The sequence below is a fragment of the Bos javanicus genome, chromosome 9, assembly GCF_032452875.1.
Source record: "Bos javanicus breed banteng chromosome 9, ARS-OSU_banteng_1.0, whole genome shotgun sequence".
NCBI classification, from domain to species: Eukaryota; Metazoa; Chordata; class Mammalia; order Artiodactyla; family Bovidae; genus Bos; species Bos javanicus.
This window is the reverse complement of record NC_083876.1, coordinates 19,795,975-19,822,136: the sequence shown is the minus strand read 5'-3', so window position 1 is coordinate 19,822,136 and position 26,162 is coordinate 19,795,975. Positions and strand designations below refer to the sequence as shown.

Below are 26,162 nucleotides of genomic sequence, written 5' to 3'. Positions count from 1 at the left end.
GCATGCTCAATCTCCCCTAGTATGCTTTCCCAGTGTGGTTCCTAACCCTTCCCCAATCCTTCTCCACTCCTCCGTTATCTGCCTTCAACACACCCCACCCTGACTCCACCACCACCACAAACTCCATTAGACTTTTCTCCTGGGTAGAGTTAGCTAGTCCACCATTGCTCCATGACTAGTTATCACATTCTTCATTTGCAAATGCTTTTTTAAAAAGCATATTAAACCTTTATATATATATATATATACACACACATACACATAATATGTATCTTATAAGGACATTATAATATCCCTGAACTAAGTGAAGACTTTGTTACAGAGTTTGGGCTGGACCCTCTGCTCTACTTGCTTGAGTACAGCTGTGTTCTTGCTTTACCTCACTGGTGAAGTTGTAGCCAGAATATAAAACAACCATCCACAATTACTTCCTCCTTACCCTATCTGTGGCTACGGGGACCTTTCTGATCTTATTCTCTCAAATGTCTAATTTAGTACATTTCTAATAATAGTATAAAAATTGGTTATATATATATATATATAGGGTTGCCCAAAAAGTTCTTTATGGAAAAACTCAAATGTACTTTCTGACTAACTCAGTATCTATACATATATACACACATTTTACACACACACACACACACACACACACACACACACACACACACACACAATTATGGCTCTACAAACATTGTAACCCAATAAAAGTTATTTCTTACTTTAACTATTAAGCAATTAAGTAGTGTCGTTACAAATACATTTTCCTCTTCAGTACAATACACTTTCTCCCTGGAGGTAAAAGTGGAGAAGTAGAGCAGAGAGGAAGGAAGAAAGAAAAGAAGAAAGAGGAAGGAGAACACCATGGAGAGCACCCCAAAGTTGCTCTTTGGGAAAAAAACCCCACCAAAGTGACACAAAAGAGAATACTTCTATTCTGGGCTTCCCTGGTGGTTCGGTGGTAAAGAATCTGTCTGCCAATGCAGTAGACACAGGTTCAATCCCTGATCTGGGAAGATCCCACATACCATGGGACAATTAAGCCCGTGTGCCACAGCGACTGAGGCCCACATGCCCTATGGCCTGTGCTCCATGGAAGCCACCACAATGAGAAGCCTGAGCACTGCAACTAGAGAGCAATCTCCATTTGCAGCAAGTAGAGAAAAGCTGACCAGAAATGAAGACTCAACACAGCCAAAAAAAAAAGAAAATACTTCTACTCTCTTTGTGTTACTCCACACCCAGCAGTCCTGGGAAGCCCTGAACTACAGGATAGGAACCCCTGTTTGAAGCAAAATAAGAAAGGGTATTGTTATATCTTCTGTTAAATTTTAATTAGTGTTGTTCATAGTATATTTTTAGCTTTTTCTATTTTGAACACACAGTTATTACATTAAGCCATGTAACTTCTTTAGCCAATGAATTGTGTATGGAAGTCAAGGATGTCACTTTCAAGGAGTAATTGTAAGAGACAGTGTAAAATTTATCACACTTTCCCTTTCTGTCTGTCATGGCAACCTGAAAGTCTGGGTCTGAGAGTGTAAGGACAACCCAGAGCAATGTCCTCCTTCCTCCCCCATAGATATTAGCAGGAAACAGAATTTTATTGCTTAAAGCTATTGATAACTTTTAGGGTTGCTTGTTACCATGACAATAACCTACTCTGATTGATACAAATACTGGTTTAACAGCAAACACCAGCTTCCTTAAGGACTTCCAACAATTGAGATCAAGCAAATACATCACAAACAAAGACAGACAAAACTCACAAGAAGGGAAGCGTACAGAAGAGTCAACATAGCAAGCCTGAGACTGCTGTCCTTTAAAAGGCTTTCTTATAAGGCTGGCCCTTGGCTGAAGTCTGGGAACTAGGATTTCGGAAGGGTTCCCAGCATTATCTAAGTAGTAAGAGTGGGTCCTTGTGCCTAAACTGTGACGAACAAGCAATCTGGTTTAAGCTAAACATCAGCTTTCCTTCTGGGAGCCTAAAACTTTGGCACATCCCAGACAAAGGGTGAGTATGTGACCAGCCCCCAACAAAAACCTAAGCTGCCAACTCTCTAATGCGCTTCTGTGGTATTGTCACAAATTGCTGCTAGGAAATTAAGTGCACCCTATGTGAACCACTGGGAGAGGACCCTCGGACCTAATGTCTTGTTTCCTGTGGACTTTGCTCCACACACCTTTTCCTTTGCTAATTATACCCTTTCACTAGAATAAGCCATAACCAAATGCTGAATCCTCTGAGTTCTCTGAGCAAATCATCAAACTTGGGAATGGTCTTAGAGATCTCCAATTCAGTAAAAAAAAAAAAATCACCATAAGAGTTAGAAAAAAAAAGATTTCAATGCAGAAATATCACTGGAATCGTAGGTATGAAATGTAAAATTGTTCCATGTTAAATGATTAAAGAATAATAATGTAAAATCATTAAAGAATCACAAATTTGAGGAAGAAGCAAGAAATCAGCAAGGAAAAATGGGCACATTCAAAAAATAACCAAATGGAATTTTTAAAAATGAAAAAGTTTGAAGACATAATAGCTAAGAAATTTTGAGTCAAGAAGATACGTGATTCCAAACACTTGGAAAGCATAACATGTACCAAACAATTAAAAGAAAAAAAAAAAAAGACTAGCCATATTTTAGTGAAATAGCAGATTACAAAAGGTAGAAAGATCTTAAAATCAGCTAAAGAGAAAGGCAGATCACTTATTTTGAAATAATAATGAGATGGACAGAAGAGTTTCTAATAGCAATAATGGAAACCAGGCGTACAATAATAACCTCAATGTGCAAAGAGAAAATAGGTATCAGTTTAGAAATCAGACCAGAAAAAAATGTTTATGTGAATCTTAAATAAATATTGTTTGTATAAAATGATAGTAGTCTATGGGGTTATAGTAGGATAAAACTGTTACACCACGATGCCACAGAAGTTGTGTTAATGTAGTTAAAATACATTAAAGTCATTGAATTCTCTGGCAGGAAGTCAAGATATTTGCTTAACTTAAATCTTTGTTAAGTTAAATAAGAATGGTAAAATTTAAGACTAACAACTGAAAAGAAAAAAAGTGAGATAAAATTCTAAGCCGTCAGTGGCGAAATTATGAAATAGAAAAAGAAACACAAAACTAGGAAAAAAGATGGGAAGGGTGACTAAAAAAAAAGGAAGCACAGAACAAATAGATTAAATAGAAATATAAGCATATGATAGTAGGAACACATTTAATATAATCATAATGAATGTTAATAGATTAAAGTTGTCAGGTAAGAAAGAAATTGCCAGTGACAATAAAAGGTAAAATTCAGGTATATTATTTATGGGATATTCCTAAAAGGACACAGAAATTAAAGAATATATGTGTGTACGAGGCAACTATTAACCAAAGAAACATAGAAAGGCCAAGACAAATATATATTTAGAAACAAAGAGAATCCCTATGAAATGGTGACCATTATATTATATCTAGTGAAATAGTCTCAAAATACACAGGGCAAAACTGGACATAATTTAACAATCAGAAGATGTTATTTTAAACACTGTAATCCTAACTTGATAGCTTGCCCCTTGTTTAAGGGTGTTTTACTATTTTATGATATGTTATTTTTACACAGAAGATCTGATTTTTCAAGAACAAATTAAGGAGATATCAGTATACTGATTAAGAATATACACATATGTAAAACAGTTACTTTTTTAAAAAAAGGAAAAGGTAATTTAGGCCAACACTCTTAAGGATAAGCTTTAAAATCTGTACGAAATAGGAAAAAAAATCATAAAGACAGCCAACATTTGCTGGTAGTGAGTCTCAAAGGTAGCCCATGATGATCTCTGCTTCCTAGTAGTCACACCCTGGAGAGAAATTTTAAGATATTTCAATTAACAGAAATGAAAATAGAATTTATTAAAATTTATGGGATGCAGTAAAAGCGGTGCATAAAATAAAATTTACAGCAAAATTAAACAAAAATACAAGAAAGATCTATAATCAATGATTTAAGTCTGTACTTTAGAAAACCAAAAAAGAAAAGCAAATTAAATCCAAAGTAAACAGAAGAAAAAAAATTAATAAAAACTAGAGGAGAAATCACTGAAATTGGAAACAGGAAATCAAAAGAGAAAAATCAACAAAACCAACAGCTGATTTTTTTTGAAAACGATCAATAAAAATTGATAGGTTAAGTTAATCATAGGGTGGGACTGGGCAGAAGCACTGACAGCTGCACTGTGCACTAGAGGGGCCACTGGGACAATTTCACAGCTAACTTAGGGCAGGGGCAGGGGCTTGAAAACAAGATACAGCACAGTCCTGCTTAAGGTCAGCAGGGGGACAGGAGAAACTAGAAGGGCCCAAGATGATGTCAGCTACACTAACAGCCAGTTATCCATTACATCAACAGGCTAAAAAAAGAAAAATCACATAATCATTATTAATATTGATACAGAAAAGCATTTGATAAAATCAAATACCCATTCATGATAAAAACCTTTAGCAATCTAGAAACAGAGATTTCTCAATTTGATAAAGAATAGCCATAAAAAATCATACAGCAAACAGCATACCTAATAGTGAGAAACTTTATCATGTATGCAGAAAATTCAAAATTAAAAAAAAAAATCAATAAAACACTCTTGAAACAAATAACCAACAACAGCAACACCGATATATAAATACTGATTGTTTTCCAATATAACCACAAAGAACAAGTGGAATCTGAAATTAAAAACACATTACCATTTACATCGGTGGTGGTTTACTTGCTCAGTAGTGTCCGACTCTTGAGACTCCATGGACTGTAGCCCGCCAGGCTCTATGGGATCCTATGTCCATGGGATTTCCTAGGCAAGAATACTGGAGTGGGTTGCCATTTCCTTCTCCAACCATTTACATTAGCCACCCCCCACCCAAAATGAAATGCTTATGTATAAATCTAACAATGTATGTACAAGGTCTATACAAGGAAAACTGAAAAACTCTGAATAATTAAACCAAGAGAAGAGCTAAATAAATGGAGAATAAATGTTCTTGGAACAGGAAGACTCAATATTGTCAAGATGTCAGTTCTTCCCAATTTGATCTACAGATTCAATGCAATCCCAATCAAAATTCTAGCAAGTTTCCTTATGTATATTGACAAAGAGATTCTAAAGTTTACATGAATTGGCAGAAAACCCAGAACAGTCAAGACAATAGTAAAGGAGAAGAACAAAGTTGGAAGACTGACACTGCCTGACTTCAAGACTTACTATAAAGTGACAGTAATCAAGACAGCATTTATTGATGAAGGAAAAGCTAAACTGATTACTGGAACCGAATGGATAGCCCAGAAATAGACTACCCATAAATACAGTTAACAGATCTTTGAAAAAGGAGAAAAGATCTCTCTAAAGAAGCTATCAGATGGTTAAGTATATGAAAAGATTCTCTACACAATATATGTCAACAGGGAAATGCAAATAAAAAGAACAATGAGATATCACAACAAATCTACTAGAGGGGCCAAAATCTGGAACATGAACAACATCAAATGCTGACAAGGATATGGAGCAACAGAAACTCTCATTCACTGTTAGAGAAAATGCAAAATAGTACAGTTACTACGAAAGACAGTTTGGTAGTTTCTTACAAAACTGAACATACTTTAACCATATAATATATCAATCATGCTCCTTGGTATTCAACTCTTTGAAGCTGAATATCACACAAAAACCTACTTACAGATGTTTAGAGCAGCTTTATTCATAATTGCCAAAATTTGAAAGCAATCAAGATGGCCTATAGTACGTGAATGGATAAATTGTGGTACATCCAGACAATGGAATACCATTAGGCACTAAAAAGAAATGAGCTCTCAAGCCATGAAAAGACAGGAAGGTGGATGTTACTAGGTTAAATGCATACTGCTAAGTGAAAGAAGCTAATCTGAAAGGCTAAACACTGTACAATCCCGAATATATGGGATTATTCTAGAAAGGGCAAAATTATAGAGGCAGTGAAAAGATCAGTGGTTGCCAGGGGTTAGAAGTAGGAGAGAGATAAACAGGTGGAGCGCAGAGAATTTTTCAGGCAGTGAAAACACTCTTAAAATAGCATAATGATGGATGTTATTATACATTTGTCTGAATCCCTAGAATGCGCAGCACTGAGAGGGAATTGTAATATATACTATGGGCTTTGGGTGATTATTAGTGTGTCAATATAGCTTCATTAAATGTAACAACAGTACCACTCTGGTGGTGGATGTTGATAGGGAGGCAGGCCATGCGGGAAATCTCTGCACCCTCCCTTCAATTTTGCTGTGAATCCAAAACTATTCTAAAAATAAAGTCTTAATAAAAAAAAAAAAAAAGGTCTATCAAAATATAAAGAAAAAATTGGGGAAAAGAATACTGTATGATAATATCTTTAAGTAACCTGTTATACTTAGACTCAGAAATTCTGGGACCACATTTGTAATTGCTCATCATTAAGCAAGTCATACAATGAGGTCATGCTCTATACTGCCTACTTCTAGGAATCCAGCATGACACTCTGAACACCCAAAACAAAGATATTATGAAGAATCAAAGAGAATTAAAAGAGCCAAGTGCAGCTCTAAAATGATGAAGTATTACCAGTGCCATAAAACAACTGGAAATCTTTTTTTAGAATTTGAAACCTTTGGAATTTTTTCCCCCAAAGTTAATTTACTAAGGTCTACTCTCATGTTTTCCCTTAATCCATTTTTATTAAGAAATCTGTTGCTTCACCAACAGTATATTTGCTTGAAGAAAACAATTCTATAACTTTGAGAATTTAGTGTCATTTTATATTATACAAAGCCTATTTACATAGTTCTTCAGAATACATTTCCATTTTCCATCTACTATCCCAAGTGTGAAAATGATATCAAATAGATTAGACTTACAGGGAAGCATAAAAGGGAAAACAATTCTACAATTTAATACATACAGTGCCATTAGCAGATTTTTACAGTTTTCTTTTGAGGATAATCCACCAAATTTTTCTGTTCAGAGTGAAGCTGTCTTCAAGAGATTTCCACAGAGAACCAAGAGTTTAACAGTTCCGGTATTTTACAGGTGATACCTGACAGTTCGTGAGTAGCCACAAATCATTTTCTTTGCCATTTTTTTGCCAAAGTCTTGGATGATGAAGAGGAACCATGACTTTCACCACCACTGTATTGCTCATATAAAGTCTAAAATTAAAAACACACATCTGATTTGTAATATTTAAAATTCAATGTATATCAGATTAACAAAGGTTTAATTAACTTCACATCTTCTTATATGTAACATTTCTCTATTGTTCTTATAATTACAAATTATTTTATACACTATTGGAGATAGTTAAAGGTTTTAAACACCTAACTTGGCCTAAGAATCAGCTATCATGAGATGCAGCTCAATCTTTCTGGAAGAAAAATGTAACACAGTTATTTTTAAGTGTATGGATGCATCCTCAAGGTCGCCTTAATCTCCCTTACTTTTTCTTTTATAGCTGATGTACATAGTTTTACATAGCAAAACTTTTTAATTGAAGTATATAAAGTTGATTTATAATATTGTGTTAGTTTCTGGTGTATATCAAAGTGATTCAGATATATTTATATCTGTCTGTTCCTCTATATATTCTTTTTCATTGTGTTATTACAAGATACCTAACTTTTTCTTAAATAAAGCCAGTCTTAGATATAGTATACTTTACTATATAGTATATATACTATATATATACTATATATATATATATATATACTATATACTATAAAATAAAATCAACAGAAAATATACTTTCAGTTGATATTTAAACTAAAGAATGGAAGACATTAAAAAATACAACTGCTATATAAATAAGTCTAATTAATATACTAAAATCTACAATATTTAATAAAGGATTTAAGGCTAAGCTAACATCTAATTTATGAAGATAGAAGATATCTTTGCCATCAAGGAACACATAATCTTAGTGATAAAGGTAATCCACCTAATTTTATTTATAAAAGACTTTAAACAATACACTGGTAGAATTAGAGAAATGAAATATAGAGAAAAATTACATAACAAATTTTGGTCCAATTTCAATTCCTAAAGCCATTGATTTAGTTATCAGCACTCGAGAAAACTTAAGAAAAAATTTACCTTATATAAATGCAAATAATGGTAAATATGTAATAAATTCCTCCAGAAATGTATTCAAGTTCTTAACATCTTAGATTGGTGTTATCCCTATCCAGAGAGCTAAGAGTGTTTTTTAGTTTAAGTTACTATAATTTTACAATAATGTTATAGCTGAAATATTAAACTAGTAACTAAAGTCAATTAAGTATACAGTGTTATATAAAAATGATTACATGTTTAATGTCAGTGAGATCCAAAAAATTATGGTGTAAACAGGCACTGGGAGACTAACAGGTTTGAGACATTTGCTTTGAGAAAAGTACTGACTGCTATATACAGCTACCCAGAAGTCATTATATGTGACAAATACTCTGATTTGTCTAAGATGGTTTAAAAATAAAATTGGCTATAAGAAATAAATTCAAAAGCTGTGTTAAAAATGGGGTTGATTTAAAAGATTCTTTACTGAATTTAGTCTGGTTGAGACCTACTTGACAGCAATCTTTTCAATATACCTTATATGACAATCCATTTTCAATTGTGCTGTCTGCCCATTACAAGAGTGCAAATCAAATAAATCTGTATTTGTTAAAAAGCACATATTCAGTATCTAAATACAGAAACACACTTCATAGCTGATCTAATGACTGGGCCAATTTTCCTTTGGTTTACTTGTTTAAGTGCCTATTAACTCACTAAACTATACAAAACAATTAAAATTAGTGTAGACAGAGCATAGACATACTCACTTTAGCAGCTTTCAAAATGGAATTAGGAGAATTCAGGCCAACAAGTTGGCCCAGAACATATTTCATTTCTTCAGCGGTTTCCTTAGCCGTCTGGTTACCTATAAAATAATTTGGTTTTGTTGTTTAGTTGCTAAGTTGTGTCTGACTCACGTCCGACCTCATGGACTACAGCCCGCCAGGCTCCTCTTCCATGGGATCTCCCACACAAGAATACTGGAGTGGGTTGCCATTTCCTCCTCCAGAGGATTTTTCCAACCTAGGGATTGAACCCACATCTCCTGCTTGGCAGGCAGATTCTTTACCACTGAGACACCTATGAAGCCTAGGTGTAAAATAAATATAGAATTAATAGCACACTGGTATCAAGTAAGAAAAATAGAAGTTCATATATAAATGTGTATTCTGCTTAAAAGCACAATAACTACATTCTTATAATTTATCACTGTTCATAGTCCCTTTCCTAGGATAAGTAAAAATGAATGCCAGCAAGTAAAGGAAGGCGATCTCATTTATTTTTATTTTCGTATTTAGCATTAAGGAACTTCCTTAAGGGAGGAGGCATGCAGGAAAAGAGTAGTCAGAAGGTTGTTGATATTACCAATTGGATAATGAATTTATTTTTAAAGAAGTACCTGGATGAGTTTGAAGCTGAACATACGGATGTGCCAGAAGCTCAGGAATGGATATCCTCTTTTTAGGATCCCTTATTAAACAACACTATAAACATAAAGGTTAAGTTTTTAAAACAAAAACAAAGCAAGTTTCCTTATGCAATATTGATAAAGTATTTTTCCAGGTTGCATCATATTACAGAAGCTGCTTTCTAGAGTGCCTACTCAGAAATGACAAGATGATTTTACACATCATTTCTTCAAAATCTCCAAGTATTCATATGTTTTAAAAACCTTCAAAATGAATTTTCAGTGGAAAAGCTTTATCTACTCCAGAAATTCCAATCATTTCATCTATTTCTCTTTCATTTTGTGGCCATGCCATGCGGCTTGCAGGATCTTAGTTCCCTGGCCATCGAATGAAGCTAGGCCACAGCAGTGAAAGTGCTGAGTCTTAACCACTGGACCACTAGAGAATTCCCTCAGCTATTTCTTTAAGTAAACAATTAAGTACTATATGAAATATAATTCTTCTATATTTATATACTATTAATATTACCTTTAATACATCTTGAAGATCTTTCTCTGGAATATCAGGAAATTCAATTTCATGATTAGGGTCAATTATGGCATGTAATTTAGAAATCTGATTAATTATATGCTGAAACGGTGTTTTCCCATAAGTCATATAGTACAAAATGCAACCTAACGACCAAACATCACTTTTGGGGCTTATCTAAGTTAAAAAAAAAAAGAAGAAGAAGTTACTGTTATTTTGGCATAAAATTAAAATATTATACACACACACATATTTACCCTCATATTTAAAATCATAATTAAACATCATTACATGTGTCAAGTATTAAATTATGTTCGTTACAAAACATCCTTTTCTAGTTTTTATTACATTAGGCAATTTTATCAAAAGAAATGAGCTCCATTCAACAAACTCATAATTAAAATAGATTGACTGAAACAAAATATTACATTCTTGTCAGTCTGTGAAAACACAAAGCTAAAAATCATAACTGCAAGCATGAAATTTACTTGTTTTCCCCAAAATTACTGGATTAAAATATGGTTTTAAATAAATTCATAATATGTAACTATGTATAGATTTTAAAAAAGGTTAAGCTGAGCTACCCTAAAACTAAGAACATAAACTATAGAGCCAGACTGGGTTGGGCTGGGCTTGAGTCCCTGCCTTAGTACTAGCTGGTAGTTCTCCTTATCTGTTTCCTCACTTCCAAAACAGAAATAATAAAAGGACACTGTCATGGACATTAAATAATCATGAGATATGGGTAAACATAGAGAATAGTTTCTGGTTCTCAGTAAATATTAATTATTAAATGTTCTTTGTATTAAATTACCTCATTAGAAGTAATGCAATATTACAACATAATTCTACTTTTGACTTTAAAAAAACATGATTAAGACCAAGCACAGCAGTGAGTATAGTAAATGAGAATGGCTAAACTCCTCTTTTAAAAGATACGTACTCAATATACAGTATAACAAAAGTAACCATATGTTCTATACAAAGGATTAATCTAAACCAAATGACACAGAAAGCTGGAGGGGGAAAAAAATGGACACATATAACCAAATACAAAAAAGAAAAAGAAGAGACAACAATATTAATATTTAGAAAAAGAGAACATAGCAAAATGCTCCTAACAGAAGAAGGTCATTTCACTGTGATAAAAGGTATAATCAACTAAGAGATGTTATGAATTTTTATGCACTGAAACCACATTTAATAGAACTATATTAAGCAACTATATTAAATTATTTGAAGTGGGGGCAAATTTTAACATGCCCTTCAGAACATGAGCAAGAAAATAGATTCCGTTATCTGAACACAAAGACAACTGATAATAATAATAAATAATCTTTTCCTCTAATTTAATCACTTGGAAATTTAAGTCCATTTCTAAACCTAAATCACAAACTAAAAATAATTTCAGATTCAAGGAAAATAGCAGTGTTATGGCAGCATAGTTTTTCAAACTCTCCAAATCCCCAGATAAGTTAGACAGAGCTGCCTGGTAGCAAAACCATAAACATAAGGAAAATATTTACAATAAAACCAGAATGTAAATGGAGACAAATCACCAACAGCCACAAGTCCTGCATGGTAGAGGCATTTGACGCAGAGAGAAGTAATCAATGTGCCCGACAGACCTCAGAACAGAAGCCCCAAGTGGCCATTAGCTGCTCACTGGAAAGCAATTTCAGAACAGAGCTAGACTGGGAGGGGCCCTGAGCTCTTCTTTAGCAACAGTGAGCTTACATGTTGGGATAAAAATTTATCTTCTATTCAGAATCCCTAAGGCCACTGCAGAGCAGGTGATACAATGGAATTGATATTTCCCATTATTACATATTAAAGTACTGAGTTGACAACTGAAAAAGATCTGAACATTACATGCAGCTCAAACCCAATTTTATTTTAAAGAAAAAAAAATAAAGAAAGAAAAATTTAAACCTGAAATCGGGAATTTTGGAAATTTGTGAAAATAAGAAACGCTACAGTAACAGTAGCAGCAACAGTAAAACTCAAAGTTTTACTTGAGTAAAACTTTATACAGAAGACTACTAAAATTAAAATAGCAATTATTTAAATGCAGAAGCAAAGGGAAAAAAACCTAAAGGGAATACAAATGACAAAGACAAAAGCAGAAATTAATTAGCAAATGAAAATATAATAAGTGAAATCTAGACCTGGTTCTTTATTTTTTTAATTTATTTTTAATTGGAAGATAATTACTTTACAATGCTGTGTTAGTTTCTGCTGTACAACAATATGAATCAGCTATAAGTATACATAGATGCTCTCCCTCTAGGGCCTCCCTCCCACCTCTACCCAAGACCTAGCTCTTGAAAATTAACAAAACTATGGCAAGTCTAATCAAGAAAAGACAGCAGACAAATCTATGTGTTAAAAGAAAAGGAGAAGCTAAAGAGATTTAAGAAGAATTTTTATAAGAGAAGCTGTTAGGCATAATTATATGTCAGTTATTTGCAAAGATATGTAGAAGCCACAATTTTCTAGGGAGGAAAATATAATTTAGCAAGTGAAAGCATATTTATTAAGCAACTGTTTTCAGCTGGACAATGTACTAAATGCTTTATATTCTTTCTCATTTAATCCTCAATTACTTTTAAAATAGGTACTATTCGGAAGCCTAACTGACAGACCAAGAAACAGGCAAGTCAGGTCACAAAGACAGTTGATAATGAGGTAGATCTGTAACTTGAACACAGGGACTGCACAGCGATGTATGCTTGCATCCGTTAGACTACACTGCTATAGGGGAAAAAGGATGAGTCTGGAGCCAGAGGCACCACGGCAGGCAAAGCTGACTCAACAAAGGGCACCAGTGAGACTAGCATGAGCGCTCACAGTGGTAGCAAAATAAGGCAAGTGGGAAAGTACATGGAAAAATTACCTGCTAGAGTTGTACTTGGAAATGTAAAATTTACAAATGAAGAAACGGTAAGAAATAAAACGTTAAGAGTCAGAGAGGAAACAAAAAAGACTTCTAAGGTTATAAGTTCAGTGTTAATTAAGATGTCCATATCAGAATTTAGTCTTATTTTTAAAACTAAAAACATATCCAATATGCATTTCTTATAGGAGCACATTGTAAGGCATCACCACATTAAAAGCACAATATTAAAAGAGCAATCTCAAATCAATAAAGAAGGGTAAAATTGAATCCCAGGACAGTCTGCTTAATAAGGCAAGGTCTCTATAATGGCTTAATTTTAGAACTTAAAGAAATAAAATTTCAGTTATCTGTTAATTTAGTCAGAGACTAGCCCATTTCCTGTTTGTGTAAAATAAATGGGATATAAATAATCTTAAAGTACCTTCGATTTGGACTTCCCATTTTCTCTTGAAGACATATCTTTGATTGCTTCTGGTGGCATATAATTAACCGTCCCAACCTACTTGCCAAATCACAGAAAACACGGAAATCAATGAAAATACTTCAGTCTGCTATTTTTAAAAACATGAATGCCAAATTCTTGACAACTTGAATAATTACAGATTTCAGTAATATATTTGTGAAACTCAAATAACTGACAAAAATATTAAAACAAATTTCTTCACATTTCCAGCAAAATAAATTAGATTCATAATCAAAAAATTAACTCCTTTCAGAATGCTGAGCTATTTCTATGATTATGGTAGGCAGAGACCATAACATTTCACAGGATAAAATTTATTAATGGCCATAAACTTTGAAGGAATTGATTCGTCACTCATTTCTGTGCTGGAATAGACCCAGAACACTTTTCAATATAAACCACCAACCAATCAACCAAAAATCCAGTTTGTCTCTAAGTATTCCCTAGGCCCCCGTCCAAATAGAGACAGGATGGGTGTCTACATCATGCAAGAGTTTCCGCAGCAGGATTATGCCAACCTTACACTGTATTTGTTTTATTCTAAAATGATTCTGCTTTCAAATAATGAATGCCTATACTTTAGAGTCTTGCCATAGAAGTTATCATCAAACTGATTTACAAATAAATTTCAGCTGTATTTTTGATATAAAAAGAAGTAACTGTCAAACAGAACTGTTTGAAGGGCATGCTGCCCAGCTACTCCTAAAAAAAAAAAAAATCCAGTTTTATTCCTAGGATTAAGGCAGATCCACATCAGAGATCTGCATACATGGAGCACACTATCCTGGCTGTAAGCAGGATTATTTTTAGTCATTCTTTGATTGTCATCACCTTGGTTTTTATGGGAACAAGTTTATTAAGATTGCTGTTGCATATCTTATTATAAAAATGTGGTTGAGTACAATATTTGTTATGTTGTTTCCAATATCATGGCCCACTTAATAATTTTTTTCAAATGTAAATGATAGGGAAAGCTTTACTTCTCTGGAAGAATGAAATAATCTTACCTCATAAAGGACAATGAAAAACATAAAACTGCAATTCTCTTTGGCTGCTACCAGGAAACTGAGACAAAGTTTTAGGTGAATTTTAGATAACCAAAATGATTTCAAGGCAGGTATTACTGCTTCTCTACCTCAGCTATATGAAAATCATTCAAAATTGCTGGATATATGTCTACTGGGACTTGACTTTCTATACTAAATTGTATTAACTGTGTGATTTATTTTTTATGGTTATAATATTTATTCTTATAAAAAAAGTTTTCAAATCCTTTGAAAAATGAAGTAGGGAAAAATAAAATCCTCATTAGCAAATTAATACTTCAAAGATGAAAAGGAATTGAACTCTACTGTGTAGTAACCAGCCATTCATTACCTGAGAGTCTTTAACAATACTTGTTGTATCTGGTTGCATTTGGTTTGCGATTCCAAAATCGATTAGCTTTAGCATTCCATCAACTATCAGAAAGTTAGCAGGTTTCAGATCACTGTGAACAATACCTTCAAATTAAATACAGTATAATATCAGACAATGTCAAACATTCTAAGTACAAAGATATTGCACAGTCTACTCATGAGTTGGTTTCTTTAGTCAAATTAAATATTCATTTTTAATATACTCTGTGAACATACAACAAATTGCTACACGCTAGGCACTATTTTAAGTTTGCAGCTTGTATTGAACCATTCAACCCTCATACCAATGCTGAGGCAAGTACTATTATTATCCTCTTTTTAGTTGCAGAAGCTAAGGTAGAGTTTAAGCAATCTGTTCAAGGCTACACAGCCTAAGGAACAGAGTCATGAGTTGAACCAGGCAGTCTGACTTCAGAGTTTATGGTCTTAACAACCACTGTGCTTCTCTGACCACAAGACAGTACTGTAAATGATGCTGCCATGTGGTAGGACTCTATTGCCCCTCATATACCCACCCCTAAGCCTGATCTTGATCACTGGTGAATTATCTTCTAACTTATAGGAAGAGAGACATAAGGAGATAGTTTACAATTACCTATATTATCAGTTATTTAAAATAAGGAAAAGGCAAAGAACCACTAAAAAGAACCAAGTCCAAACTGTTGAAAAGTTGGAAGGAAATTCAGGATTCTATGAGGAAGGAGAAATAGATTAGGGGTTGCAGGGAGAGGCTGGGATGCAAAAACAAGAGACAATTGCTCTGTACAGTATATAAGGCCATGATAGAATTAAAGAGTTTTAAATAAAACAAAAAAGCAAAATAAACAAACAAAAAAGAACCAAGACCAAGTAAAAAGCCAACCCAGAATGTAGAGCTAGTAGTTAAAAAAAAAAACTCTCATACAAGGTGCATAATACAAAACAACTAGAATGAGTAAAATAAACATTTAACATTTTTAGAATGCCTGAACCTTAGTCTCAGATCTGCTGCGATTCAAATATTTGGAGACCCAGGACTAGGGACTATGTTATTACTGATAATGAAACATTTTGTGTTATGGATGCTTCATGAACGTGGGGATTTGAGTTCATGCCCTGTATTCTTTTGTTAACAGTATTTTAAAGAAATGGTTTTGTCTCTTCATCTTCATTAAACTGCCAAATATTTAGTTTATTTAGCCTAAAGCTGCCAATAACCAATACCTTAAAATTATAAGTGTCTTTCTCTAAGATGGCACTACTAATGAATATTTTAACATTATAATGAAGAGATTTTAAAATACCATGTTGATGAATTGTGTAAACTGCCTCCAACATATTTTTCCAGTAACTCTTCCGTTCCCATGGACTGATGGATTTTTTCTTTTTAAGCCAAGTATTCAGATCAATATTTCCACACTCCATTACCATGTAGATGTACTGATCTGTGATTTCACTGCCATTAAAATAAACGAAAACAAAACAATAAATGGTTAGATTATACTACCAAGATTTAAGTGTTTATCATAAGAATTAAAGCAAAAAAAAAAAAAAGTTTTCTTTTAAACTGAAAAATTCTTACTAATCATAAAGTCGGATGATCTTATCACTATGTTGTTGTAGTTTATTCAGGTAAGCAATTTCATTCTGGTAACTCTCAACTGTTTGGCTATCTGCTTCTTCTAAGTTCACATACTTTATAGCATGTATTTGTTTCTTTTCATTCAATACCTGAAATACCTATACAGTAAAACAAAGGGAAAAGTTTAGAATACATTATTTATATATTCTCACAATACTTCTACATTTATTAGACAGACACATAAGGATTATTGATGTAAATAATTTAAAATGTTTGGCCTTCAATATCACTGATGAACATAGATGCAAAAATCCTTAATAAAATTCTAGCAATCAGAATCCAACAACACATTAAAAAGATCATACACCATGACCAAGTGGGCTTTACCCCAGGGATGCAAGGATTCTTCAATATCCGCAAATCAATCAATGTAATACACCATATTAACAAATTGAAAAATAAAAACCATATGATTATCTCAATAGATGCAGAGAAAGCCTTTGACAAAATTCAACATCTATTTATGATAAAAACTCTCCAGAAAGCAGGAATAGAAGGAACATACCTCAACATAATAAAAGCTATTTATGACAAACCCACAGCAAACATTATCCTCAATGGTGAAAAATTGAAAGCATTCCCTCTAAAGTCAGGAACAAGACAAGGGTGCCCACTTTCACCATTACTATTCAACATAGTTTTGGAAGTTTTGGCCACAGCAATCAGAGCAGAAAAAGAAATAAAAGGAATCCAAATTGGAAAAGAAGAAGTAAAACTCTCACTGTTTGCAGATGACATGATCTTCTACATAGAAAACCCTAAAGACTCCACCAGAAAATTACTAGAACTAATCAATGATTATAGTAAAGTTGCAGGATATAAAATCAACACACAGAAATCCCTTGCATTCCTATACACTAATAATGAGAAAACAGAAAGAGAAATTAAGGAAACAATTCCATTCACCATTGCAACGGAAAGAATAAAATACTTAGGAATATATCTACCTAGAGAAACTAAAGACCTATACATAGAAAACTATAAAACACTGGTGAAAGAAATCAAAGAGGACACTAATAGATGGAGAAATATACCACGTTCATGGATTGGAAGCATCAATACAGTGAAAATGAGTATACTACCCAAAGCAATTTATAGATTCAATGCTATCCCTATCAAGCTACCAACGGTATTCTTCACAGGGCTAGAACAAATAATTTCACAATTTGTATGGAAATACAAAAAACCTCGAAGAGCCAAAGCTATCTTAAGAAAGAAGAATGGAACTGGAGGAATCAACCTACCTGACTTCAGGCTCTACTACAAAGCCACAGTCATCAAGACAGTATGGTACTGGCACAAAGACAGAAATATAGATCAATGGAACAAAATAGAAAGCCCAGAGATAAATCCACGTACATATGGACACCTTATCTTTGACAAAGGAGGCAAGAATATACAATGGATTAAAGACAATCTCTTTAACAAGTGGTGCTGGGAAATCTGGTCAACCACTTGTAAAAGAATGAAACTAGAACACTTTCTAACACCATACGCAAAAATAAACTCAAAATGGATTAAAGATCTAAATGTAAGACCAGAAACTATAGAACTCCTAGAGGAGAACATAGGCAAAACACTCTCCGACATACATCACAGCAGGATCCTCTATGACCCACCTCCCAGAATATTGGAAATAAAAGCAAAAATAAACAAATGGGACCTAATTAAACTTAAAAGCTTCTGCACATCAAAGGAAACTATTAGCAAGGTGAAAAGGCAGCCTTCAGAATGGGAGAAAATAATAGCCAATGAAGCAACTGACAAACAACTAATCTCAAAAATATACAAGCAACTCCTGCAGCTCAACTCCAGAAAAATAAATGACCCAATCAAAAAATGGGCCAAAGAACTAAATAGACATTTCTCCAAAGCAGACATACAGATGGCTAACAAACACATGAAAAGATGCTCAACATCACTTATTATCAGAGAAATGCAAATCAAAACCACTATGAGGTACCATTTCACACCAGTCAGAATGGCTGCGATCCAAAAGTCTACAAGCAATAAATGTTGGAGAGGGTGTGGAAAAAAGGGAACCCTCTCACACTGTTGGTGGGAATGCAAACTAGTACAGCCACTATGGAGAACAGTGTGGAGATTCCTTAAAAAACTGGAACTAGAACTGCCTTATGATCCAGCAATCCCACTGCTGGGTATACACACTGAGGAAACCAGAAGGGAAAGAGATACGTGTACCCCAATGTTCATCGCAGCACTGTTTATAATAGCTAGGACATGGAAGCAACCTAGATGTCCATCAGCAGATGAATGGATAAGAAAGCTGTGGTACATATACACAATGAAGTATTACTCAGCCATTAAAAAGAATACATTTGAATCAGTTCTAATGAGGTGGATGAAAATGGAGCCTATTATACAGAGTGAAGTAAGCCAGAAAGAAAAACACCAATACAGTATACTAATGCATATATATGGAATTTAGAAAGATGCTAACAATAACCCTGTGTACGAGACAGCAAAAGAGACACTGATGTATAGAACAGTCTTATGGACTCTGTTGCAGAGGGAGAGGGTGGGAAGACTTGGGAGAATGGCATTGAAACATGTATAATATCATGTATGAAACGAGTTGCCAGTCCAGGTTCGATGCACGATACTGGATGCTTGGGACTAGTGCACTGGGATGACCCAGAGGGATGGTATGGGGAGGGAGGAGGGAGGAGGGTTCAGGATGGGGAACACATGTATACCTGTGGCGGATTCATTTTGATATTTGGCAAAACTAATACAATTTGTAAAGTTTAAAAATAAAATTAAAAAAAAAAGGAAAAAAAAAATGTTTGGCCTTATTCTGAGTATAGAAGGGAAAAAAAATGTTAGGAGAGTAACAGTACATTTTCATCTACCTATGACAATGGGTATTCAATGACTCCAATGCATAAATCTAATAAAACATCTATCAACATATAAGGTAATTTAAATTTCATATACATTCATAACATTGTTAGATATCATAACCAGGGAAATAATCTGAAGAAAAAGACATTAAAAATGCCAAGGAACACTAAGGGCTGAATAAGGGGATCAAAAGTAATTCATTTCACAGATGGTGTTGATTCCACTATGACTGGAGCTGACAATTTCATCCATGTGGTAAACAATATTAAAAATAAGTGCTAATTGTAAGCTATCAGTGTATTTGGTTGTGAAAAGTAGATTGAGTTTCAATTTTTAAAATCAAGTTGACAGTAACAAGATGTTGCTACGGTGAGGTCCAGGCCAAACTGTTCTGGCTATAATGACAGTCAATTTCTAATCAATGCTTATTAGGCAGATAATATTAATACATTTGGAAAAATACTGGTAATGTGTTTAACTTTCAGCAAATGTGCAATGGGATGGGGCTTCTAAAATGTATAAACTCAGATACAGAATGCCAGTGTAAGCAAGAAATATTAACTTACCTCTTTTAACATTAAAGAAAACATCATTTATTTAAAAGCCAAGTAACCTTGACTATCTGCAACAGTTAGAACTGGACATGGAACAAAAGACTGGTTCCAAAATCAGGAAAGGAGTACGTCAAGGCTGTATATTGTCACCCTGCTTATTTAACTTATATGCAGAGTACATCATGAGAAATGCTTAGCTGGATAAAGCACAAGCTGGAATCAAGATTGCTGGGAGAAATATCAATAACCTCAGATATGCAGATGCTGCTGCTGCTAAGTCGCTTCAGTCATGTCCAACTCTGTGAGACCCCATAGACGGCAGCCAACCAGGCTGCTCTGTGCCTCGGATTCTCCAGGCAAGAATACTGGAGTGGGTTGCCACTTCCTTCTCCAATGCATGCCTGCATACTAAGTCACTTCAGCCGTGTCTGACTCTGTGCAACCCCATGGACAGCAGCCCATCAGGCTCCCCTGTCCACAGTATTCTCTAGGCGAGAATACTGGGGTGGGTTGCCATTTCTGTCTCCTGATATGCGGGTGACACCACCCTTATGGCAGAAAGCAAAGAAGAACTAAGAGCCTCTTGATGAAAGTGAAAGAGGAGAGTGAAAAAGTTGGCTTAAAACTCAACATTCAGAAAACTAACCTCATGGCATCTGGTCCCATCACTTCATGGGAAATAGATGGGGAAACAGTGACAGACTATATTTTGGGGCTCCAAAATCACTGCAGATGGTGACTGCAGCCATGAAATTAAAAGACGCTTGCTTGGAAGAAAAGTTATGACCAACCTAGACAGCATATTAAAAAGCAGAGACATTACTTTGCCAACAAAGGTCCATCTAGTCAAAGCTATGGTTTTTCCAGTAGTCATGTATAGATGTGAGAATTGAACTATAAAGAAAGCTGAGCGCCAAAGAATTGATGCTTTTGAACTGTGGTGTTGGAGAAGACTCTTGTGAGTCCCTTGAACTGCCAGGAGATCCAACCAGTCTATCCTAAAGGAGATCAGTCCTGGGTGTTCATTGGAAGGACTGACACTGAAGCTGAAACTCCAATACTTTGGCCACCTAATGCGAAGAACTGACTCACTGGAAAAGACCCTGATGCTGGGAAAGATTGAAGGCAGGAGGAGAAGGGGATGACAGAGGATGAGATAGTTGGATAGCATCACCAACTCAATGGACATGAGTTTGAGTAAAGTCCGGGAATTGGTGATGGACAGGGAGGCCTGGCATGCTGCAGTCCACGGGGTTGCAAAGTCGGACACAACTGAGTGACTGAACTGAACTGATCCAGCAAATAGTGGCAAGAAATAAGAAAAGAGCCCAAGAGTAAATGAGATTCATGCATTGAAACCGCACTGAAAGCAGAGTCTATCAGGTCGTCGGCTACATCCAATTACCTGTACTTTAAATACAAAACTCTAACAAAGTATTGTTGGTTTACTTGCTCAGAAAGCAAATTAGAGGGGGAGGAACATAAAACAGTGATAGGGCAAGAGGCAGCAGACAACAGCAAGGAATGAAAGAAAAGCAATTTTAAACAGCACAAAGCTATTTGGCATGAGGTAAACACACAGAGTCGGACACGACTGAAGCGACTTAGCAGCAGCAGCAGCAAACAGCCTTACAGGCTTCCCTGGTGGCTCAGTTGTAAAGAATCTGCTTGCTAATGCAGGAAATGCAAGTTCGATCCCTGTGCTGGAAAGAGCCCCTGAAGAAGGAGATGGCAACCCACTCCAGTATTCTGGCCCTGGAAATCTCATGGATAGAGGAGCCTGCGGGGCTACAGTCCATGAGGTCCAAGAGTCAGACACAACTTAGCAACTAAACAACAACAAACAGCCTTACACCTCTCAGAGAATTTAGAGTATCTACTATTCTGTTTCAATACAATTAGAATGTTAGGAGCAGCTTCTGCACAGGGCTGGAAGGATGCTGAGATGACATGTTTGTGTGTAGCAAACATTAGCTACCATTATTAAAGACAATTAGGACAGAATAAAGTGGACATTCAAAACATATTACCATTGTCAGGTATATCAGAAAAAAAGATTTGCAGGATATTAAAACAGAGATCTCAAAAATTTTGAGCAAGTGCAACTTCTAAATCAGCTTTTTCCATGTATGTGCTTGTCCTCCCCTAATGTCCCTGCTCTGGCAATAACTCATGAAAAGGATTAGGGAGCGTTTACTTCCAGTTAGAGATAGTGTCAGTTATAATTTTTCAGTTTCATGCAAAGTTAATGAAAGAACTAGAATGGTCAGTGTCTTGACCATTTCTACTAGCCCCATGAATCTTCTAAAATGTTCTTAATACAGTCTAAGTTGGTCACTGTCTAAACTCTAGCAGACAGAGCATGAACAGTGTTAGGTTCATAAAGCATGTTACCCTCTTTTCCCTGAGGCATACTGAATTTGGCAAGGCCATCATGATAATTAAATAATTTAATTGCACAAAGAAAATACAGGCTGGTCATAACTTTATCGTTTGGCCCTTGACTTAAGTAAGCTTACATCATCATTATCTTCCAAGGAAAATAATGTTCAAAACACTGTTAAGATGAAAATGAACCCAATATGGTTTGGACTTCCCTGGTGGCTTAGATAGTAAAGCGTCTGCCTACAACATGAGAGACTCGGGTTCAACCCCTGGGTTGGGAAGATCTCCTGGAGAAGGAAATGGCAACCCACTCCAGTATTCTTGCCTGGAAAATCCCATGAATGGAGGAGCCTGTTAGGCTACAGTCCATGGGGTCGCAAAGAATCGGACACAACTGAGCAACTTCACTTCAATATGGTTTATGGCATATGTATTATCCATAACAACTTAGAACAGCAAAACAGCTGAGGAGGGTCAGCTTATTCATTTAACAAACACCTCAGTCACTGTTCTGTTCCAGGCACCGTTCTAGATAATGGAGCAAACATCCCTATGTTGATGGAAATCACATTCAAGTGCAAGGGGACACAAAAAACAAAACCAAGTAAGTAACTTACAGAACATATTAGACGAGCTAAGGAGAAAAATACAGCAGGAGAGAATACAGTGTGCTGGGGACTGGAAGGCAAGAGCGATGGTTTTAGAATGTAGTCAAGGGAAGGCCTGATCTAGAAGATACCTGAGCAAAGATGTGAGGGTATCTGGAGGAAACTAAACCCTTACGCTAAAGCAGACAAGAAGAGCAAGAATCCGTGAGACAAGTTAGGAGGCAATTTTAAGAATTCAGGTGAAAAGATGAAGCTACTTTGGCCAAAGGGACAACAGTGGAGGTGGTGAGGAAGAGTCAGATTCTGGATGGACTTTGAGGTGGAACCTGCTGATCAGCTGGATGAATGTGTAAGTGTAAGCGGAATCAGTGATGACCCAGGGTGTTAGGCCTGGTGATTGGAAGAAAGAAGCTGCCATTTACTGAAATGGTAGACTATGAAACAAGAGTTATGCTTGGGACATATTAAGTTTTAAATATCTAGAGACACCCAAGAAGAGATGCTGAGCAGTCAAACTGGATACACAACGCTGGAATTCAAGGGAGAAGTTTGAGCTGGAAATATAAATTTGGGAACTGTCAGCATATACCTGGTGTGTAAAACCACAAGACTGGATGAGAGCACCAAGAGAGTGAGTGAGTTTAGAGACAGAAGAAAAGAGGCAACTGAGCTCAGGGGCCTTGCTCTTCTGAGGTCAGCGCTATGAGAAAAACAGAACAGCCACTGGAGAAGAGAAACATGGAGAGGCCAAGAAGGAAAAAGAGCTTTGGTGAGGAAAGTGATCAACTGTCCCATATGCTATGTAGCCCAGAATCAAAGGCAAGAATTAGTTTTGGTAAAAATATGGAGGTCATTGGTGATTTTTTTTTTTTTTTTTGGCCACACTGTGTGGCATGCAGGATCTTAGTTCCCCAACCAAGGATCAAAACCAAGCCTCCCAAAGTAGAAGCATGCACTTTTTGTCTTTTTTAAATTTATTTTTTAATTGAAGGATTTACAGAATTTTGTTGTTTTCTGTCAAACGAAACATGCACTCTTAACCACTGGAATCTCAGGGAAGTCCTAGTGATTTTGATAACAACTGTTTTGAAGAGCAAAGAAGGTAAAAATAAAAATCTGTTTTAAGTGGATTGAACAGAACAGAATGAGAAGTACTAAAGTTGGAAACTCTTTTGAGATGCCTTTTATCCAGAGAACTAGAACCATATGGATTTAGAACTCAGATAAATTTCAGAAATGATCTAGTCCAATTCTAGAGAATCATTTGCTACTAAACTCTGTTTTTTGAAAAGAAAAACTCAAAACAAGACCCATTAATCAGAAACCTTGCTGAATCATACTCAGCTCACTTACTACTTAATCACCATCAGCCTCACTTTCAGAAAGATTCTTTGGGGATGTCACAAAGCTGTCGTTTGCCATCCCCCAGTCAATGTTAAGAAATATGGAATCATAGGCCACTGGAGGGGAAGAACACGGAATTGAGATTGAAAGAAAGGGGAGGGGAGAAAGGGATAAGGATTTTTTGGCTCAAGGGAAATATGGGCCCCTAGAAATTAAGAAAAAAGGCCCCAAAAGGTACACAGACAAACAGAGGAAAGTTTAAAATATTTTTATTCATTCCTTAAAAATTTAAGAAACTTACCTTACTTGAACCTCCACTTCCTATCTGCTTCAATATGGAATATATTTTTCCTTTAACTGAAATGCATTCATTTGTTGAAGAGGATGCTGAAATCTAAATAATTAAAATAAGATAAAGCTTCAAACATTCATAGAACATGGCTGAGAAACTAACTTGCATTTAATATAGTGAAACATTTCCAATTTTGAAGTTATCTGAAATCTTAAGCAATCAGATATGTCACATTTCAATATTTTACAGAAGCAATTTACATACTTTAGTCAAAGAAATAAATTTATTAATATATAAGCAATGGTTCAAAGTCTCCTCGTCTAACTTATCTCAACTTTACATACATAAACAGAAAATTTAAGGGGGAAAAAACCCCACTTAATGTCCAACAGACAAATTCACAAGCTGTCACTTTTCATCTTTCTCATCTATTCTCTTATACAAACCTCTTTACTTACATACATAAACAAACACACAACTTTATCATATTCGTTTTTCTCATTTAGCCTAACATTATAAAGGAAGCAGCATGCTAAGGTGCTAAGTGTTGCAGAGTCAATCAAAGGCAGATTTCAGCAATGTCCCCTTTATGCTGGATAATATTCAATGAATTGCTTAGTTTGAACTTGAGCATCTCCTTCAGCAAACTCTCAACTGGTGAACCATATTCAACTTGCATGCCTTCCCTTCCCTGACGTGAGAGCCCTCTGTGGACCAATAAATGCTCTGAATAGATGGAGAGCATGAGGACTTACTCTGAGCTGAGCAGGAAGCTGGACACAGACACCACCCAATCAGCTGACTAACCAAGTTGAAACAAGGTCTAAATGAACCTCAGTTCAACTAAGTCCTGCTTTAGATCCCAAACGGTAGAATCTTTCTCGGGTGCTCTCCTACATAATGTAACTGGTACACCGTGCTCGTTCTCGGTCATATCCAACTCTTTGCAACCTTTGGACTGTAGCCCACCAGGATCGTCTGTCCATGGGACTTCTCAGGTGGAATACTGGAATGGGTTGCCATTTCCTCCTCCAGGGGATCTTCCCAACCCAGGGATCGAACCTGGGTCTCCTGTGTCTCCTGCATTGCAGGCAGATTCTTTACCTGCTAAGCCATCAGCAGGGAAGCCCCGATATAAAAGAGGACTGTAACTTCTTTAACTTTTAGGGTTGAAAAGACACTGTTGAGCCATGAAGTATGTTTTCTATAAGAAAGTGTTAGGCTTTGACATATGGACACCTTATTTTCCACTGAGTTGCCCTTCACTGCCCTTCCCTACTCTTCCTTCTGGAGCTTCCTCTCCTGCGAAAATTTCTGAGAGCAAAGGAAGCGGTCCAATATCCTTTCCTCCTAGCTGCTGACTGTTTTTAGAACACAGTAACTCTGACCTATATCTGATTCAACACCAGTGTGAAGTTCAGTGTCCTACCCAGAACATCCCACAACCTGCTCAGTCCACCCTCCTCACCCATGATCAAAGACGATTTCTCCAAAATACAAGTAAGACTGCTTCACTCCCCAACTCCAGCTTGTTCCACAGCTTCCTAATTCCCTCGGAGCAAAGCCTAAAGAGCCCAGCAAAACCCTGAGGATCGCCCTGCCCCTTGGTGAACTCTAGTCACACTCTGGCTTTTCAGTTTCCTCCTGACACCAAGCTCCTCTAGAAGGATCCTCTG

General features: G+C 35.7%; 1 protein-coding gene across 9 annotated transcripts in view; it reads right to left on the bottom strand.

Annotated features, from left to right (window-relative positions):
• Positions 1-1,360: 1,360 nt before the first annotated feature.
• The window catches only part of TTK (TTK protein kinase), a 48,651-nt gene continuing 23,849 nt past the window's right edge, over positions 1,361-26,162 (bottom strand). For 5 of the 9 annotated variants that reach the window (XM_061427278.1, XM_061427282.1, XM_061427283.1 and 2 more), the window contains exons 14-22: positions 24,496-24,588; positions 16,379-16,536; positions 16,101-16,252; positions 14,777-14,901; positions 13,358-13,435; positions 10,038-10,214; positions 9,500-9,584; positions 8,868-8,965; positions 6,788-7,199 (exon numbers count right to left, since the gene is read on the bottom strand). In XM_061427278.1, the coding sequence (XP_061283262.1) occupies positions 7,113-7,199; positions 8,868-8,965; positions 9,500-9,584; positions 10,038-10,214; positions 13,358-13,435; positions 14,777-14,901; positions 16,101-16,252; positions 16,379-16,536; positions 24,496-24,588 (1,053 nt within the window). In that variant the 3' untranslated portion in view covers positions 6,788-7,112. Of the gene's footprint in view, positions 3,853-3,879; positions 4,840-6,787; positions 7,200-8,867; positions 8,966-9,499; positions 9,585-10,037; positions 10,215-13,357; positions 13,436-14,776; positions 14,902-16,100; positions 16,253-16,378; positions 16,537-24,495; positions 24,589-26,162 lie in introns of those variants that run through there. The other 4 variants (XR_009738392.1, XM_061427281.1, XR_009738391.1 and 1 more) reach the window with 4 other exon arrangements.